At 40.8% G+C, this 18,549-nt stretch overlaps 1 protein-coding gene and 2 long non-coding RNA genes across 42 annotated transcripts in view; 2 read left to right on the top strand and 1 right to left on the bottom strand.

Moving 5' to 3' along the window:
• ICA1 (islet cell autoantigen 1) overlaps nucleotides 1-13,670 on the bottom strand; it is a 157,594-nt gene extending 143,924 nt beyond the window's left edge. For 9 of the 38 annotated variants that reach the window (XR_008526792.1, XR_008526801.2, XR_008526798.2 and 6 more), the window contains exons 1-2: nucleotides 13,511-13,638; nucleotides 11,127-11,300 (exon numbers count right to left, since the gene is read on the bottom strand). Coding sequence is in view for 2 of the 38 variants with exons in the window: in XM_024249250.3 (XP_024105018.2) it covers nucleotides 13,082-13,238 (157 nt within the window). In the remaining 36 variants the exon portion in view is untranslated. 38 annotated transcript variants of the gene reach the window in all.
• The window catches only part of LOC103891161 (uncharacterized), a 122,850-nt gene that overhangs the window by 27,909 nt on the left and 76,392 nt on the right, over nucleotides 1-18,549 (top strand). The window lies entirely within an intron of this gene.
• On the top strand, nucleotides 13,205-18,164 carry LOC129060390 (uncharacterized). Its single transcript, XR_008527069.2, has 3 exons — nucleotides 13,205-13,490; nucleotides 13,651-13,907; nucleotides 14,003-18,164. It is a non-coding gene; the product is annotated as an uncharacterized LOC129060390 (long non-coding RNA).

Raw genomic sequence — 18,549 nt, 5'->3', positions numbered from 1 at the left:
GAACTGCCAGTGGTGTGTGCAACTAACCATAAGCAGTTGTGCATTATAATTTAAAGACATGCAACAGGAGAAACAGAGGGGCCAGCCTCTGAAGCACCATGTGCCACCTTCAGCATTTAGATATACTCTAGCCACTGGAGGGTGGACATTCAATGCTGTTTATTTCACACTCGGTGGGCACCATGTTTTGTCCTGCCCTTGTTAGGGAGTTAGTTTTTGGACTATCCATCACAAATATTGGAAGCTGCTGACATGTCTCTCAGATTTAGCTTCCAATTGCATGGTACTGATTTACATAACTTCTTCCTCATTCCATTTTCCTGTTATTTCAGAGATCAATTTCATCTGGAAATATGACCAGTCTTCAGTATTTTGAAATATTGTGTAAAAAAATGTGTAAAACTTACACATCATGCAATAATTTTACAAAACTCAATTGTAGTGAACTTTTCTTCAGAGAGGTGGAAATGTGTGTCTCCTACTCAGTTTATTAGACTGACTATTTCTTTTCAAACGATCTGAAGTGATGCAGGTAGTTGGGTTTATTTCTCTGATGTGTAACTTCAGAAAAAACAGAAGTCATATAATTTAGAGCCTAGAAAGAGATGAGGAAGAACTGAATAAAGCCCCTTCCTTCTGAAATGGGACTTGTGATCCAGGGAGGAACAGGGCCTGAGAGCACAAAGCCAATCATCCTCAGAGCCAAGGCTCCCACATGGGGTCCTACACTTGCCTGATGAACAGGGGAAATACTGATTTGTCAGAGGTTTTAGCTACTAAGGTAAAAAAATAATTGGATGTCTGTGCATTTCTTTTGGGCAAAGTATGTTTTCATCATTTTTCCTAGATGTTTGTCTCTAGTCACTTCCTCTTCTGTCAATAATGATTTTTACAATTTCTTATGGAGAGAAGTGTATTTGAGTATAAATATTAAAACAGTGTCAGTAGAAGCAGTGAAAAAAAAACTGGAACAATTCCTCCAGGCATAATTAACCATATTAATTATTATTTTTAAAATCTTGATTCATCAAATCCTGTTCTCAAGTGGTTGAGAAATGGGCATTCCCATGGAGGATGGGAAGTTGAATTAGCCTTCCATCTTTTCAAAAGCTAAGCATTAATTAAAGTAACATGATTTTGATGAGTTTTTATGGGTGTTTTTCCTACCTCTCAGATACCATACTGCTTGTCCTTTCAGATTTTGATGTGGACACGATTACCTGAGCATTCCACACAACTGCACACAAGGCTGCAGTGAGCTCTGATCCCCTCACTGCACTCCAGCCTGGGTGACTGAGTGACTACACAACTTTAAATGGATCCTGTTTCCAGTTTTGTGTCTCCTGCAATGATTTTTGATATTTCATAAATTCACAAGTAAATGTGAAATGGGATCATGTTTTAATTTTGTGAGTCAGTAAATATTACCAAGAGGAAAACAGAATTGTGATCTTATTCAAGGTAGCTAAAAGCTGAGTTTTTATTTTAACACTACAGATGCAAGCCACTGTTAAAATCTGTATTTTCTGTTAATGAACTAAAGTCTTAGGATATTTTCTTTCATTAAAGAAATCTTTTTTTGAGACAGGATCTTGCTCAGTTGCCCAGGCTGGAGTGCAATTGTGACATTACAGCTCACTGCAGCCTTGACCTCCTGGGCTCAAGTGATCCCCCCAACCTCAGCGTCTTCAGTAGCTGGGACTACAGGCACTCGCCAATACACCCAGCTAATTTTTTTATTTTTAGTAAAATACCAGCCAAGGCTAGTCTCAAACTCCTGAGCTCAAGCAATCCACCAGCTTTGGACTCCCAAAGTGCCAGGATTACAGGCATGAGCCGCTGTGCCCAGCCAGATTATTTTTAAATGATTGTTTTATTTAAGTTTCAAAAGAACTCAGGTATTATATACAATGATTAAGTTATATACAATGATTAAGTTTAATGACTCCCTAAAACTATTAAAATCACATTCCTAAAGCATGTATTTCGAAGGTTTCCCAATATGCTCCTTGATATAAATAAAAGCTGGTAAATCCATGACCATGTCACACACTTAGTCATCACTTCAGCGATCTGGCTTCACTTTGCTCATCTGTAAAACAGTAGACTAGGCAAGTGGCCATCTAGGATGCCCCCAGTCACAAAAATGATAAAACTAATTTAAATTATTTTCAGAGACATTTATATCTAAGATAAAGCTTAGAGATAATGAACACAACATCCTTTTCAATGATTAAAAAATTGGGGTTCTAAAAATAGAGATGACTAGTCCAAGATCAGGTTAAAGGTCAACTTCACATAGAAGAATGCTGGGAATGAAATATTCATCAGCCAATTAACAATTTGGTGCTCTCCTCTGTCTCTTCATCTATTCCAAGAGATGTTTCTGAAAGGAAAATATCAAATATAACAAAAACCAAAATAAAATTGCCAAGCTACATTCTAAAATGTCATCGTCTTCAGCATTAATATTATTGTAAAATTTTTAAATATTATATCCATGTAAAACAAATTAAAAACAAACCAGAAAACTCAAACTGCTCACAAAAGGTGTGGTCTAGGTCTTGCTCCTCTTTCTTTTGCTTAAAGCCCTCCTTTCAAAGGATGATCAATGGTGAATTTTGTGCTACACCAAAAATCATGGCAGTAATAACAAAGAGGTCGGTATTTGCAAACAACAAACCTAAAATAAATCTAGAAAGATAAAAATATATAATGTAAAACAACACTAGAAACAACAAATGGTTGCCTCTGCTAAAGAAAAAGGTAACTTAAAAAATTTGCAGTATAAATTATATTCACCTTTGATTTTAGTTTGGTTTACATAACTTTCAAATATCAAGTCAAATTTCACATTCAGATTTTACTCTGTATTTATGGTGGCATTTTCTCTAAAAGCTTAACTTCAAAAGGTGAAGAATGAAGGAACACCCTAATCACATAAAAGTCTCGATCAAGTTCTATAAAGGAATACTACACCCTTCAATGTCAGCACAGAACATTATTAAATGATAGGTCTAAATGTTATCCTTATATTTTATTGGGATCAAATTATAAAACTTGGAAGCCTCATAAAAATCTTACTTTAAAGAACGGCACCAACTTAAATTTTCTTTTTATGGAAGAATAACCTGAGATAAATTAACTTTATCATCTAAGACTATGCAGTCCAATATACCAGACACGAGCCACATGTAATATGAGCACTTGAGATATGGCTGGTATGAATTCAGATGTGCTCTAAATGTAAAATTCACACTGAATTCTGAAGACTTAGTAACAAAAAATTTAAGTGTCTCATTAATAAATCTACATATTTATAGTTATATAAATGATTTCATGTTGATATACTGTATATATTTAAATTTTATATAACTACATTTATATATTACATGTTTATATATGTATATTATACATTCTGCTTTACCTTTAATTATATTTTTTGCTTATTTATATATTACTTTTTTGTATTTTATGTTGAAACAATATTTTGAATATTTTGGGTTAGATCAAATAAATTATCAATTTAATTTAAGCTGTTTCTTTTCAGTTTTTGTTTGTTTTGAGACAGGGTCTTACTGTGTTGCCCAGGCTGGTCTTGAACTCCTAGGCTCAAACAATCCTCCCACCTCAGCCTCCTGAGTAGCTGGAATTATAAGCATGGCACACGCCACAGCCCCCAGCTTATTTCTTTTTAGTTTTTAAGCTAAAAATATTTTACTACTAGAATGTTTTAAATTATATATGTGGCTGCTGTTATATTTTTGTTGGAGAGCCTCAGTCTAAGGCATCAAGCAAATCAAAAAAGAGCTAGAAATTAATTCCATAACTTAGGTCACCAATATTCTGTACTAGTTACAAATACCCTTAAACAGTTATTTCTGCCCAGAATCTCTGAAATTCTGTCACAGATGTCATTACAAAAATAAAATCATATATATCTTCTTTTGAAATAACCTACAAAATGATTGTACTCCATATTTTTACAAGTTTAAAAAGGTCCAAATCTATGTGCACAATGTACTATTTGTTTCAAATCGGATTTATGTGAATAGTAAGTGAAGTGGTGGGCTACTATAAGACCATCAGAAGTAAAAATATAAGGACAATATGATGTAATATATATAATGTGTATCCACAAATGTAAAATGTATACATATATTTATAAATCAGAAATATATATAGCTGACCTTTAAAGAAAATGGGTTTGGACTGCATGGGTCCACCTATACACCAATTTTTCTCAACCAAAGGCAAATAGAAAATATATCTTCTATATTTTTTATAATCATATTTTTATATTTAATTATAGTTTTTGCTTATAGTTAAATACAAAGAGAGAAACCTGGCATGAGAAACCTGTGTATATGGAGAGTTAACTTTTCATATACATACATGGGTTCTGCAGGGCTCTGCAGGACTTGAGTATGTGTGGATTTTGGTAGCTGAGGTTGGTCCTAGAACCAATCCCCTGTGTATACAGAGGGATGACTTTAATTCATATGTACATAGAAAGGTATGAATGGTTAATAATAACAGTGTGAAGGAAGAACAAGAGTATGAATGTCGGGACTATAATTATATGAAATTGCACATAAGTATAATGTCAGCCATCAGAATAATTAGGGAGATGCTAATGTTTATAAGGTTATCTTCCTTTAAGATTAAATTCATAATTTGAAGCCTCAAAAAGATGTGATCAAGCAATTTGTTATGACTCCACAGAACCTCCTGGCTGACAGTGAGGAGAGAATTTACAGATCATTTAGTCCAATCTCCTCTTTTCATTGAAGGAACTGAGGGAAATTTGGGGAAATTTCCCAACTCACAGAGTAAACCTTGTCTCATTAGTCTTAAATGACTGAAATATGCAGACACCAATATGTGGTTTATAAAATGTGTATGCTGTGCACGGGTCCTGTAAACAAACCACCACAGCTCCTTTCCCTGGAAATGGCACATATTCCAGAACTTTCCTTGGTTAAGCTGTGGCAGGTAAATCATGTTTGAGTTTGGGCTGGCTTAGGAGCAGGGAATGCAGGCAGTCCAGGCAGGGGAAGGGAGGAGCATAAAAGGATCTCAGAGGTCAGCAGCAAAGGGAAGCAGGCAGCAGAAGAAAGCCCTATATGTTCATGTACGCCCAACTAACAGCACCACGCTTGCCTCTGCCGGGTCATCTAGTTGGTGTTATTTGAGAACTAATAAAGATCCCTTTTTCAGGTTCTCTCTACTTTCTCTGGAAATAAACAGCAGCAAAGCCCAGAGCTTATAAAGCACAAGACTGGTTATTTTGATGGGGGTCAGGAAAGACAGGGATATTGGGCATGTACCCTCTAGGTCAGACCCAGGTAGAAAACCCAGAAAGTTGCACGAAGGCACTGAGCTCCAGGTTAGGAGTACAGAGAAGAGAGAAACAGGAAGCAGAAAGTGGGGAGTGGCTTGGCACAAACACAACACAATGTTTACATACTTCACAATGATGCCAATGCTGCATATGGCAACACTGAGTCAACAGCATTAGGCACCAGGACACTTAGCTCCTGGCCTTCAGGGAGCAGTGGGTGGAAGAAAACCCTGCAGGGTGGTGACAGGCAGTCTCCCTCTTCATGCACTCTGGGGAACCATGGCCTTGGCACTGCGCTGGGCACCTTCTGTCACAGTTTCCACTCTCTGTGCACCCCTGCTCACTTCTTTGGAGCTACCCAGAATCATGACCACAACCTGCTGTTTGCTTCCTTCTCCCTAGGAAGGACAGCTCCTACACTCTTACCCCTGCCCACCTTAGTCCATCTTTCGTTTTGTCTCTTCTCTTTCACGTTAATCAACCTCCCTTGGCTTCTACCCTCAGGCCTCATTCTTCAACCTCTTTCTCAGTTCCCATCCTCTTCCTTCTCTTCACAGCTAAGAGTTCTAAGCCCATGCTGTCTGGTTCCTTTCTCCACCAGCCCAGAGAACATCTTTCACTATGGGCCCTACTCAAGTCCTCATTTCTCATGACCTTTGACCATGTTCTCTTCCTTTCTTGAAATGCTCCTCTTCCTCTACTTTTCAGGAAATATTCTCCACACTTTTCTATCTTTTCAATTTTCTTTGCTAGCTTCTTTTCCTCTGTGCCTGCATCTCAAATATCAGTATCTGTAAGGTTCCAAGCTTGGAACTTTACTTGCTCTCATTAGATGATTTCTCATTAGGTGAGGCCACTTCCATGGCTTCAACTGCCAGCTGTATGCCAACAACTTCCAAAATCATACACCTCTCCAGGGCACCAGATCCACATTTCCACCTCCAGATGGTAATCTTCACCTGGATTGTTCCATAGGCACTTCAAATTCAGCACATCTAAAACTAAACTCCTCTTTCCATCTGCACTCTCAAATTCTTCTTCTTCCTGTGGTCCCTGTGTTAATTACCAGCACTAAATCTACTGAATGGCCTAAGTTGAAAACCTCACTTCTTTCTCTCTTTTTTTTTTTTGTTTTTTTTGGCAGGGTCTTGCTCTGTTGCCCAGGCCGGAGTGCAGTGGCACAATCATGGCTCACTGCAGCTCAAACTATCCTCTTACTTAGCCTACCAAGTAGCTGGGACTACAGGCACATACCACCACACCTAACTAATTTTTTAAATTTTGGGTAGAGATGAGGTCTCACTATGTTGCCCAGGCTGGTCTCAAACACTTGAGTTCAAGCAATCCTCTTGCCCTGGCCTCCCAAAGTGCTAGGATTACAGACATGAGCCACCACACCCAGCCTCTTTCATCTTTTGCAGCAAGTCTCCAGGTTCTCTCCATTCTACCTCCTAAAAAGCGATTGAATGCATCTTATCTTTTCTATCTTCACAGCTTAGGCCTTAAGAGGCAACACTATCTGTGTACCTGTCCATTCCAATCTTTACAACACTGCCCGACCTATCACTATATGATGCAAATCTAATTATTCCACTCTCCTACTTAAAATATTTTAATTGCTTTCTCTTGCCACTAGAGAAATTCCAAACATTTCTGGAAAAAATACAGGCCCCTTCACATCCTGGCTTCCTTTCCCCCAAATCTTACTCCCCTCCCCACCCTCCAATAGAACTATTCCCTCTGCGCATGTCAGAACACTTGAGCTTCCCTGAATATACTATGCACTTCAAGGCCTTGAGATGATTCTTTCCACTTGGAATGCCCTCCCCTCCTTTGTCTGATTGACTAACTTAGAACTTACATCAAGACTCTCCTCAAATGTTGCCTCTTCAGTGAAGTCTTCCCAACTCAACATCTCTTCTCTATCCCTCTCCCCAGGGGTCTTGCACTCCAGTCCTCCCCACTGAAGAATTAACTGCTCCATACTGGTGGTGCCACTGCACTCCTGTACTCTCCTTCAATGAGCTAATTACATCTGTATCTCCTGCACTAAACTGTAGGTCCCATGAGTACAAGGACCCTCAAGTTCATCTTTGTCTCCTTCGCACCAAGCATGGCCCCTGGAGCACAGTAGGCATTCAGTAAATATGTGCTGGGCAAGGGGCAATAATTATGTGCTACCACTTACCAAGCACTTTACATGCGTGAAGCACTTAACATCATTATGTCATCGCCACACATTATGAAGGGGATATCAACCCATTTTGCAAGTGAGAAACAAAGTTTAGAAGGATGAAGTAATTTACCCAAAGTCAACAACTGGTAAACACAAGTTTACTTTTGACTTCTGAGCTCCTGTTTTTAACTACTCTGCTCTATTCTTGGATGAAAGGAGGTTGATTAATGGGGCTATGTTTCAATAAAAACAATCTCCCCCAATCACAGGCTTAGGTGTTGGGTTAGTCCCAAATCCACTGCCAATATAGTGCTACTGTGCACAACAAAACCTGCAATTGCTAATTGACTTCTTCCTTGATGGTTGTCAGGGTTCCTACGACTAAGGAGAGGGGCACTATTTATAAAAATCAGCTTCTTGGTCTCTGGCTTAGAATGCTCTATCTACCCTGGAAACATCACAGAGAAGGCTGGATTTTCTCCTAGGCACTATTAGGTTTCAGACATTGATGTCTATGCCCTGTTTTGGGAACAGAGATGTGGGAGTGAGTGTGATCATGATGATGGTAAGAGATGGATTTCAATATGTATACTCTTTTTTATTTATTTATTTATTTATTTATTTATTTTTTATTTTATTATTATTATTATACTTTAGGTTTTATGGTACATGTGTGCAATGTGCAGGTAAGTTACATATGTATACATGTGCCATGCTGGTGCGCTGCACCCACTAACTCGTCATCTAGCATTAGGTATATCTCCCAATGCTATCCCTCCCCCCTCCCCCCACCCCACAACAGTCCGCGAAGTGTGATGTTCCCCTTCCTGTGTCCATGTGTTCTCATTGTTCAATTCCCACCTATGAGTGAGAATATGCGGTGTTTGGTTTTTTGTTCTTGTGATAGTTTACTGAGAATGATGATTTCCAATTTCATCCATGTCCCTACAAAGGACATGAACTCATCATTTTTTATTCAATATGTATACTCTTGAAACATTGTTGCAATACTTAAGAGCCACTTCTTGTACAAATACTTTCACTACCTAGAACCAGAGGACCTTTCTAGTCTCCAATCTAGACTCTTAAAATTAACAATGACTACTATCTATATATTCAGTGGTCCATCACTGAACACATATACCTCATATTTTCCACTCCACAGAACTATATTGCATTCAGTTACCCTCTCTTAATTCATGTATTTTCTGCTAAATGTATTCTAAAATTGAACTCTGCAATGTTCTCTGATTCTAATGACTTTTTAATATTAGTCCCCTATTTTCTACTAATACCTCCACCACCTCCACAACCACGCAACAAATATTTGGAATCAGTCCTGCGCTTACACTAATTAGTGCATCTAATCCTTCTGAATCACAGATGATCAAACTTGTCCAAGGCCACTCAGCTAGTAAGGGACACACATAGACACCGGGCTTCAGACATGAGGACTATTTGTATTAGTTTTCTCTCCCTTACTTGCTGACTTTTGTACACACATACACATGGTTGGGAGTGGGGAACGCTCTTTCTCCCCACTCCCAACCCTTATTTACTGCCGAATTCCTACTGGTTGTTTAAGGCTCAACTCAAGGGCAATCTCCTCCATGAAGCATCTCAGGTTTTTCTCTGCCCTCTCTCCTGCTGGGGTGGGATGCCCTCCACCCTGGGCTGCATTACCACATGTGTCTCTATCTCCTCCCTGCTTTCCCTGAAAGGCAATTGGTTAGTTGACTCCTCTCTTTCCCTCTTTTACTCAGCTGTAGGCTCCTCCAGAGCATGGTGGGGCCTGAGTCTTGGGATTCTGAGTGTTTAGCACAGTGTGTAGCTCACGGCACATATACAACCAATGCTTGTTCCATACTAAGTCATCCCACTTCTCTGATTTGGTCAAAGGCCTGATGGATGTTGTCATCTGACTTAGCAAGAGAGACAGATGATTCCTATCACAAGTGATGCAGGCCATCAGTTCCCCACCTTTTCATGAACTCATTCTAGCTCACTAGGTTTACACTGGGACAAGCAGTTACCACTAATTGAGGAACTGCCACTTCTCAGACACTGGGGTGTATGCTTCACCCATATCACTGAGTATCCTCACAATACTGCCAAGCTGACATAATGATTTATATTCATTTCACGAAGAAGTTTAAGATCAGTTATCTTAAGCAACTGGCCTACAGTCACATAGTAGGCAGGTTTTGTTATAAAAACAGGTATAAAATGCCCTATCACATGTAGCCTTCCCTGTCCTGGAGAGATTCATTAGTTATTTGTGAAAATTACTTACAGGTCAAAAAACAAAAACTATGTTAATTTGATGCTAGAATACTAAATAGTAAATTGCTAGAATAGTGAAAGTGTGGTCAGCTAGGATTTTTAGAAGCTCCAAGGCAGTTCTACCATATGCATCTATCCAGGGCAAATCATGCCTGCAGTCCTTATCAGACAGATGGAGATTATACTATCTACTTACCTCAAAGGGGGTTGAATATCACATAAGATCATAGTTACCAAAGTGCTTTGTGAAGGAAGAGGACAGAGGCTCATTTTAGAGCAGTGTGCTGGACAGTCTGTGGGAGACCCTAGGGATCAGAGCTACCTGAGATGTTGCTTAACAGCAGATGAAGGAAGCTTGACTGGGAATCCACATTTATTATAACAAGCCCCCGAATGATTCTCTGGGACACTAAAGTTTGAGAAATAACAGGTTACAGCAGTGCTTCTCAAATGTTAACATACACATGGGGATCTTGTTAATATGGAGATCTGAATTCAGTGGGTCTGGAAGAGAGTAGCAGGCAGGCTCAGATTTTGCATTTCTAATAAGCTCCCAGGGGAGGCCACATGCTACTGGTCCATGGACCACGTTTGAGTGACAGGGGCTTGGAAGATCTATCCCCACTGGAACAAATTAGATTTGTTTTGTTTCTGATTGCACCCCCCCAACTTCAGAGAGTGTTTTCCATAAAGCCCAGGGTCTTAGTATTGGTACAAAATTACTTGAACTACTCAAAACCAAATTGAAATACACTTCCTATTACAGGTAAAGCAGCAGCATTCTTTTTAGATACGGATAGCCTAAGTTTAGCATGTGAAAGAATAATTTATTACTACTGAGTGAGTCCTATTTAAAAGCGTGCAAAGCATTTTATATACATTATCTCTAATCTCCACCCTGCCCCTAAAAAGGTGGATATTCCTGTTCTGTAGATAAGGAAATGGTGACTTAAGTAACTTGGTTAAGGTCACATGACTAGTTAGGTGTTACCGCAGGGATTCTGATTTTGCTCCATCAGGATCCAAAGCCCATGAGTCCTCCGTACTCCCTCAGAGTGTTAGATATGACTGTGATACGAAATGCATCAGCTTGGGAATCAAGAAAAAAGCAGGGGAAAAGTGTTTTTTGAGTTTAATGTTCTGCTGAGGCAGATTGTCAACGGTGGTGGGGTTGGGGGATAAGGTTCATTAGTGATTTATGTTGCCTCATGGACAAAAACATGCAGATAGCACCCTTATTAATGGTTCCCATAAATCTAGTAATGTAGATGGAAAGAAAGGACACTAGTGACCAGCGTGCTGATTATAAACACTGCCACCTACCCTCAGGCTCGACCAACTAAGAGGAAAAATTCATCCTGACCCTTGTGGCCTGTTAACTTCTTCCCTCTCTCGTATGAGGTTTCTGTCATCTTCAAAGTTCATACCAAACACAGGTTTATCCTTCTATGTTATGGCATAGTTGCCAGACCTCCATACCGCTAATGCTGCTTGCACCTGAAAAAAATGTACTATTTAGTCAAATACGTTGAAAATGTAGTGATTTTGAAGGCTCTGAGTAACAAAATTTTCTATACTTTTCGTGAGGTTGATGTGGAGAGACGCACTGCGGTAAAGATGCGTAGAGAAAGCAGTCAGATAGTTACTCAGGTGTTTCAAATGGGGGAAAATAGTTACAAAATAAACCACCCAGGCAATTACCATCCAGTGTCTTTAGCACTCCGTGATCCACGGGTGGAGGATACAGGGTTAACGTTTTTTAACATCAGGTCTCTCCACAAATAGCCCTCTGTAGCTTAACTGTTACGTTTTCTAAAGATTCATCTTTATAAACAGTACAATTATTTCCCTTTGTAATACAAACAGAAACAATTAGAAAGCAACATCTCTTGCAATTAAGATGTATGCACACTATTAGTATAAAACCAAAGAGTGACATTTGAGCTATTCAGGATTATAAATTGATTTTGTCCCTATGGTATTCTCTATAAAGGGTGTTTCAAAAATAAAGACTGATATCTAAAAAGATATCGTTGGTTTGAAAACTTACTTAAAAGCATTTTTAGAGAGTGTGTGTTTTAAATAGGGGGTATGAAATTGCATCGGGAGCCTAGATTTCAAACTAAGCATTTCTTATTTCACTCCCTAACCCCAGAACAGTTCAGATCTCAGATTCAAACCAGAGGGCCACAGAAACCAATTTGAGATTTTCTGAAGAGACTTCACTGAAATGTATGGACAAAAACATGTTTGCGATGACTCATATTTTATAGGACCTTAATGGCCAATGAATGCCTTATGTGTCTTTCTTCCTACATTCAGTATCACTCCCAAGCAAGCTGGTGACATATTTTCCAGGCCTTGATAATTTTTATACAGTTACCAGATCTCAGTTACTAAGATTCATGAACAAAACCCTTTCTTGTGCTAATTTTTTAATGCCATCTAAATGAAGAGAACGCGATTCTTTCCAAACTAACTCTCCCCAACCAGGCAGTTAATGCCCTTCGCCAGAATAACGGCGCGATACTTTTAAGACCCCAAAGAGAAGCTCAGGTGCTTTGGGGGCACTACAAGTAAAAAGATAGAGGGAAAGGTTCATGGGGAGCCGCTTTGGGGGAAAGGCAGACATAACAACAGGATATGTTCGTTTCTAGAGGAAGCAGGAGCTGCAATAGCCCCGGAGCAGGAAAGGCGGAGTCAGCAGCACCCAAAGGAAACGGGCGCGCCAGGGTTTGCTGGAACCGGGGTTGCTTAGGGGTTCTCGCCCCGTCTAGTCCGAGACTGCTGAGCACCTCGCCCCCGGGGGACCAAGCTCAGGCCTCCCGGCACTAGTGGTTATAAAGAGGTACCCATATGCTCTCTGCCGCCCCTGCCAAAAAACAGGCCACGGGGGGAAGAGAAAAAGCACACACCAGGCGCCGCGGCAGGTGAACTTGTCAACAAGTCAACCCTGGACGCAAGTCCCTGCCCACCAGGGAGCTCGGGGTCCTGGGGCCGGAGCCGCCGGGAAGGCGAGGCGCGGGGTGGGTGGGTGGGGTGGGCTGGCGTGGGTGCCGGTGCTCCCAGCGCTGGGGCCGCAGCGCGGAACGCTTCCCTACCGCTCCCCCGGGGCTGACGCACGCTCTCATGGCGCGCGCATCCTCCAGACCTTCCCAGGCCGGAGGGAGGAGGGGAGGGGAAGGGGCTGATGCGGTTCCCGCACCGGGATCCGGGACCCGCGGAGGCGACCCGCCTATCACGCGCCGCCCGCGGAGGGCAGAGAAGGCAGCTCCTACCAGGCGTCCCCGACCGTCCCGGCTGCCGGGCGTCTCCTGCTGCCTTCTGCAGCCCGCCCGGCGCGCCCCCGCCCCGACCCCGGAGGGCAGGTACCTCGGAGCCTCGGCCCCCAGGAGCCTCCCGGCCGCGGTCGGAGCGTCCCTCCGGATCACTCATCCGACGTCAGCGTCAGCCGAAGGCGAGGGAAAGGGGCGGGGGGAGCGCAGGAACCGGCCCTTCCTGCGGCGGCCGCCACCAGCCGGAATAGCAACCGGCGGAGCCCGTGCGCACCGCAGCGCAGCGCAGCGGCCGGGGGGTGCGGGCGCCCTCGCCGCCCAGCTACCTACCGCCGCCGCTGCCTCCCTTCCCCGCTTCTACCCTCCAGCAGACTCCCGCCGGGGCGACCCCTCCCAGGGTGACCAGGGGGAGGTGGGTGGCGTTGACCTCACCTTGCTTGGGGCGGGTCGGGGACTCGGGGAGTGAGTTTCTCTCTCTCTACTCCCCGGGGTATCTCCTCGACCCCCATCTCCTGGGGTATCCCCCGCTCAGATCCGCCGCCCAGAGTGACCCCGCCCCTGCTCTCCGGCAGGTGTTCCACGTGGCCATAGCGTTTGCGTCACAATGACCTGGCGGACAGGTGGGAGCCACGGCGTACACCCCAGGGTTCCCTCTGTGCTGTGCGTAGTGCCTGCTGCTTGCTTTCAGGTTAAATTTCTGTAGCTTTAGAGGACAGGAGACTTCATGACTTCAATGCCAAGAAAAGTTACAGAGGCCTGCTGTACCTGGAAATCAAGTTTGAGCTTCAAGAATAAAGGCCATGTTTTAAAAACAGCTGTGTATGTATAGGTATATATTTTTCATTTCTATATATTTCTGTATCTTTTATTTTTAAGTTATTGCCATTTATAGCAGTTTCATCTTTTCTTATCCTTTGTCACCAGGGAAGAACCAAACCATTGTTTCTAGAGACCCTGCAGTATACAGATCACAGGAAGAAAAAGTGTTGGCATAGCTGCTTCCTAATATTATCTATGTGGAAATGAAACTTCAATGTAGTATGACTTCATCCCTGGTTATGTTATATATTTATAAATAAGTTCATTCAGTCGTCGCTGAAACAATTTAAAAGGGCCGAATGATAGTTATTGAGTAATGATGCCGACATATCTGAAATCCTGCGCTAACATGGATGGAGTGCTAGCTCTATGTCCGGCACATGCTGTATGTTTTATATTTAATCCTTACAGCGACCCAATACTGTAGATAAAATCATTATCCCGATTTCACAGATGAAGACACTGCCCAGAGTGCCATAAAAAGATTATTGAGCAGGGATTTGAATCTGAACCAGGAGACTTAGCTTAATCTCAAGATAGCATGGTGTCTTGCCAGAATGGATGGAGAAAAAGTATAGAATATGTTGACATTTTAATAGAAAGATAATAAGACAGCATAGCTCCAGAAATTTACATAACCTTTAAAGTTATTCTTTGGGGATTCTGTTTGTCATAGATTTGAGCCTGTCCTAGTCTTGACACAAATTTTGGAGCTGAGTAAACAGCTCCTTAGTAAGTGTGTATGAGTAAACCAATCATGAATATGGTCTACAAAATAGCAAATTGTTGAAAAGCTAAGATTCAGGAGAAATTTTCAGAGAGAAAAGCGTTGCTTATATATATTTGGCTTTTATAAAAACATTCAAACTCTAACGTGTTAACAATGCAAGCCAAATGATTTTGCTGTAAGAAAAAAACCCAAAGCCTTTAAAATGAGAAAGGCTTCCTTACAAAAGAAAGATCATTAAGATATGTTAAGATACATTGATTCCAAGAACTGTAAATTTATGTGTAAAAAGCTATTATCGGGAGTTAAAAGGATAAAGAGATTATTATTCTTTAACAGAATGAAGTGCCGTAATGAACATCATAGGTGCTCAATAAATGTTAACTGAGCGTATCATCAGTTAATTGAAGCATTGAGAAAGGACTAAATCACTTGAAAAAAGTTTTTCCTGACTCTGTAATGTTCTCCTTTCTACCAGTAGTGATTTACCAGTTACATGAAAACTTAATCAGAAGCCCCATTGGTCAAAGGCTGGCTTTGGGGCAAATATTTAAATCTGTTACAAAACAGCCGGTAGAATGGGAGGTTGTGTGTGTGTTCAAAGTATCCCCTCAAAATGCAGATGATTGGAACAAAAGCATGAAGGGAAAAAATGGGGACAGCTGAGCTGCAACTGATTACACAGTTTTCTTTTACACTTTCTGAATTCCAAGGTGAAAACTGTGAGTTTAACCTGTTGCAGAGGCTAAAAGTGGCTTCAAAAGCAATGTCTAAAAGAGAACAAATACATAATACAAGCATTATGTAGTCAACATGGCACTGAAATTCTCTGGGCTCCCGGAGAGTTTAGGAGAAAACCTTAAATGGTTTTTCTTCATTCTAATTATTGTCCTAACACTTAGGATAATATTTGAGAAAGGAAATAATAGACAACTCCTGCTCATTCTCCATCACCACAATGAGTACTTTTCCTTCCCCTTAAATAAAATGGCTCCATCAATAACACTTGCATTTGTTTCTGAATAACCAGTTGTTGTTTCCGTCTTGCAGAACACCAGTAAAGTGCTAGTGAGAACCCGAAACAGTTTCTAAGGAGAATGGCTATTGAATGATGGGATCAGAAATTAGGAGAGAAATAAAGTTTGTTTTCCAGTGTACAACAGGATGACAAAATTTTCTATGAAAAAAATCTGTACATATTCAATTCAATAATTTTTTCAAGAGCTTCCTGGATTCAAGATATGCTAATAGGACCACAAGAGTTGGATTTGTGTTAAGCTACTAACAGAGACTTGGAATAGCAGTGGATTAAATGAAATAGGGCTTTATTTTTTCTCACTTAAATTGGAAGGTAGGCAGTCCAGGGCTGGTGTGATCTCCTCTGTGTCACTGGGCTGTTGCCCTTCTGTCATTCTATTCTGCCATCCTAGGCAAAGCAATATTGCCCAAAGGTAAACCCAGGTAAGGATGTAAATTGGTGGTGGAAACTGCTGGTGGGAATGTAAAATGGTGCAACCACTTTGGAAAACAGTCTGAAAGTTCCTTAAACGATTAAACATAGAGCTACCATATGGCCCAACAATTCCACTCCTAGGTCTATATCCAAGAGAAATAAAAACCTATGTCTACACAAAAACTTGTAAACAAATGTCTATAGCAGCATTATTCAAAATAGTCAAAAGGTCAAAACTGTCCTGCTGTAGACAAATGAATAAACAAAATGTAGTATATTCATGTAATGGAATATTCAGCCATGCAAATGAATGAAATACTGATATATGCTACAACTTAGACAAAACTTGAAACATTATGCTGAGTGAAAGAAGCCAGTCACAAATATATTATTCCATTCATATGAAAGTCCAGAATAGAGAAATCTGTACAGGCAGAAAGTACATTAGTGATCATTTAGGGCTGGAGAGAGTATGGGTGGATACGGAGTGAGATCTAAAGAGTATAGAGTTTCGTTTTTCTTCTTTTTTTCTTTTTCTTTTTGTTTTTTGAGACAGTCTTCCTCTGTCCTGCAGCGTGGAGTGCAGTGGTACAATCTCGGCTCACTGCAACCTTCGCCTCCCAGGTTCAAGTGATTCTCCTGCCTCAGCCTCCTGAGTAACTGGGATTACAGGCATGCACCACCATGCCCAGCTAATTTTGGTATTTTTTGTTTGGTTGGTTTTTGTTTTTTCTGAGACAGAGTCGCACTGTGTTGCATAGACTGGAGTGCAGTGGCACGATCTCAGCTCACTGCAGCCCCCATCTCCTGGGTTCAAGGGATTCTCCTGCCTCAGTCTCCTGAGTAGCTGGGACTACAGGCGTGTGCCACCATGCCCAGCTAATTTTTGTATTTTTAGTAGAGACAGGGTTTTGCCATGTTGGCCAGGCTGGTCTTGAACTCCTGACCTCAAGTGATCCACTTGCCTTGGCCTCCCAAAGTAGTAGGATTAAGAGTCTCTTTTTCATGTGATGAAAATGTTTTAAAATTGACTGGTGATGTTTACAAATATCTGCAATATACTAAAAACCATTGAGTTGTGCATTTTACAATTCATTGTGAATTAGTGGTATGTGAATTATGTCTCAGTAAAGCTGTTTAAAAAGTAAAAAAAAAAAAAAAGGTGTTCATAGTTTTATTGGCACGCACACACACGTGTGCACACATGTACACAGTAAATCCAGTATCTTCCTCAGGAATAGTTACAAGGTAAGAACCATACAACAACCCCCCAAATATGTGAGTTATTTTCAGATTTCTGGATACTATTCAAATTCTACTGGCACTAAGAAGCTAATTATGAGGAAACAGGACAGAAAAATCTGTTAATGAAAGAGAAATATTTCAGGTCCATCCATTGGATACCTCGTGATAATATAAAGAAAAGTTCCTGCTGCACAAATATTTTGCAAGTGTGCTCTAGTCTTATAACTTCTCAGTTATTCATTGTTTTTCATTTTTCATTGCAATAAATTAGCAATATATTTGTTTCAAGTGGAACTTAATCCATAGGCCATCTCTGATTTGACATTATCATGTAGACTGAATTCAATAATATCTCTCTTGCATGTGTATGTGTTTATGTAAATTATATATGGACATACAAATACAAACTACTCATTTACATATGATCTGATCTATTTTATTGGATTGTTGATACATATTTTTGATGTCGTTTCTCTTGGTGTGTGCATACTGTAAGGCAAATGAACACTCTACCATTCCTTCTAGACAGATATTTATAAGCCCCTACAGCTCTGCAATCTTTTCATTTCCTGACTCACGTCTGGCAGCATCATAAATACTCATTGTACCTGTTCTATAGTAGGGGATGTTGAGACAGAGCTTAAGCTATTATCATTATCAATGTGTTTAATAAGAGCCATACATATAAATCTCTCCAGAGCTCAGCTCATTAATAAGAAAAAATCACTTTCTCTTTAGAGTTGCTGGGAGATTAAAATTAGATAATCTAGAATAAACTTAGAAAAAATGATGTTTAAAAATTATTAAAATCGGCCGGGCATGGTGGCTCACGCCTGTAATCCCAGCACTTTGGGAGGCCGAGGTGGGCGGATCACGAGGTCAGGAAATCGGGACTATCCTGGCTAACATGGTGAAACCCCGTCTCTACTAAAAATACAAAAAATTAGCCAGTTGCGGTGGTGGGCGCCTGTAGTCCCAGCTACTCAGGAGGCTGAGGCAGGAGAATGGCGTGAACCTGGCAGGCAGAGCTTGCAGTGAGCTGAGATAGCGCCACTGCAGTCCGGCCTGGGCAAAAGAGGCAGACTCCGTCTTAAAATAAAATTATTAAAATCATTGTCTAATTTCTATAGGTGTTATAAATTTAAAGGGTGTTATAAATTTAAAGAAAGATTACATCAAATTTTATTAATGAAAATAAAGTCATTTATTCCTGGATTGTGTAATCCT

This window comes from Pongo abelii, chromosome 6 (assembly GCF_028885655.2).
Source record: "Pongo abelii isolate AG06213 chromosome 6, NHGRI_mPonAbe1-v2.0_pri, whole genome shotgun sequence".
NCBI lineage: Eukaryota > Metazoa > Chordata > Mammalia > Primates > Hominidae > Pongo > Pongo abelii.
The sequence above is the reverse complement of the archived record's forward strand: the minus strand, read 5'-3'. Positions and strand labels throughout refer to the sequence as shown.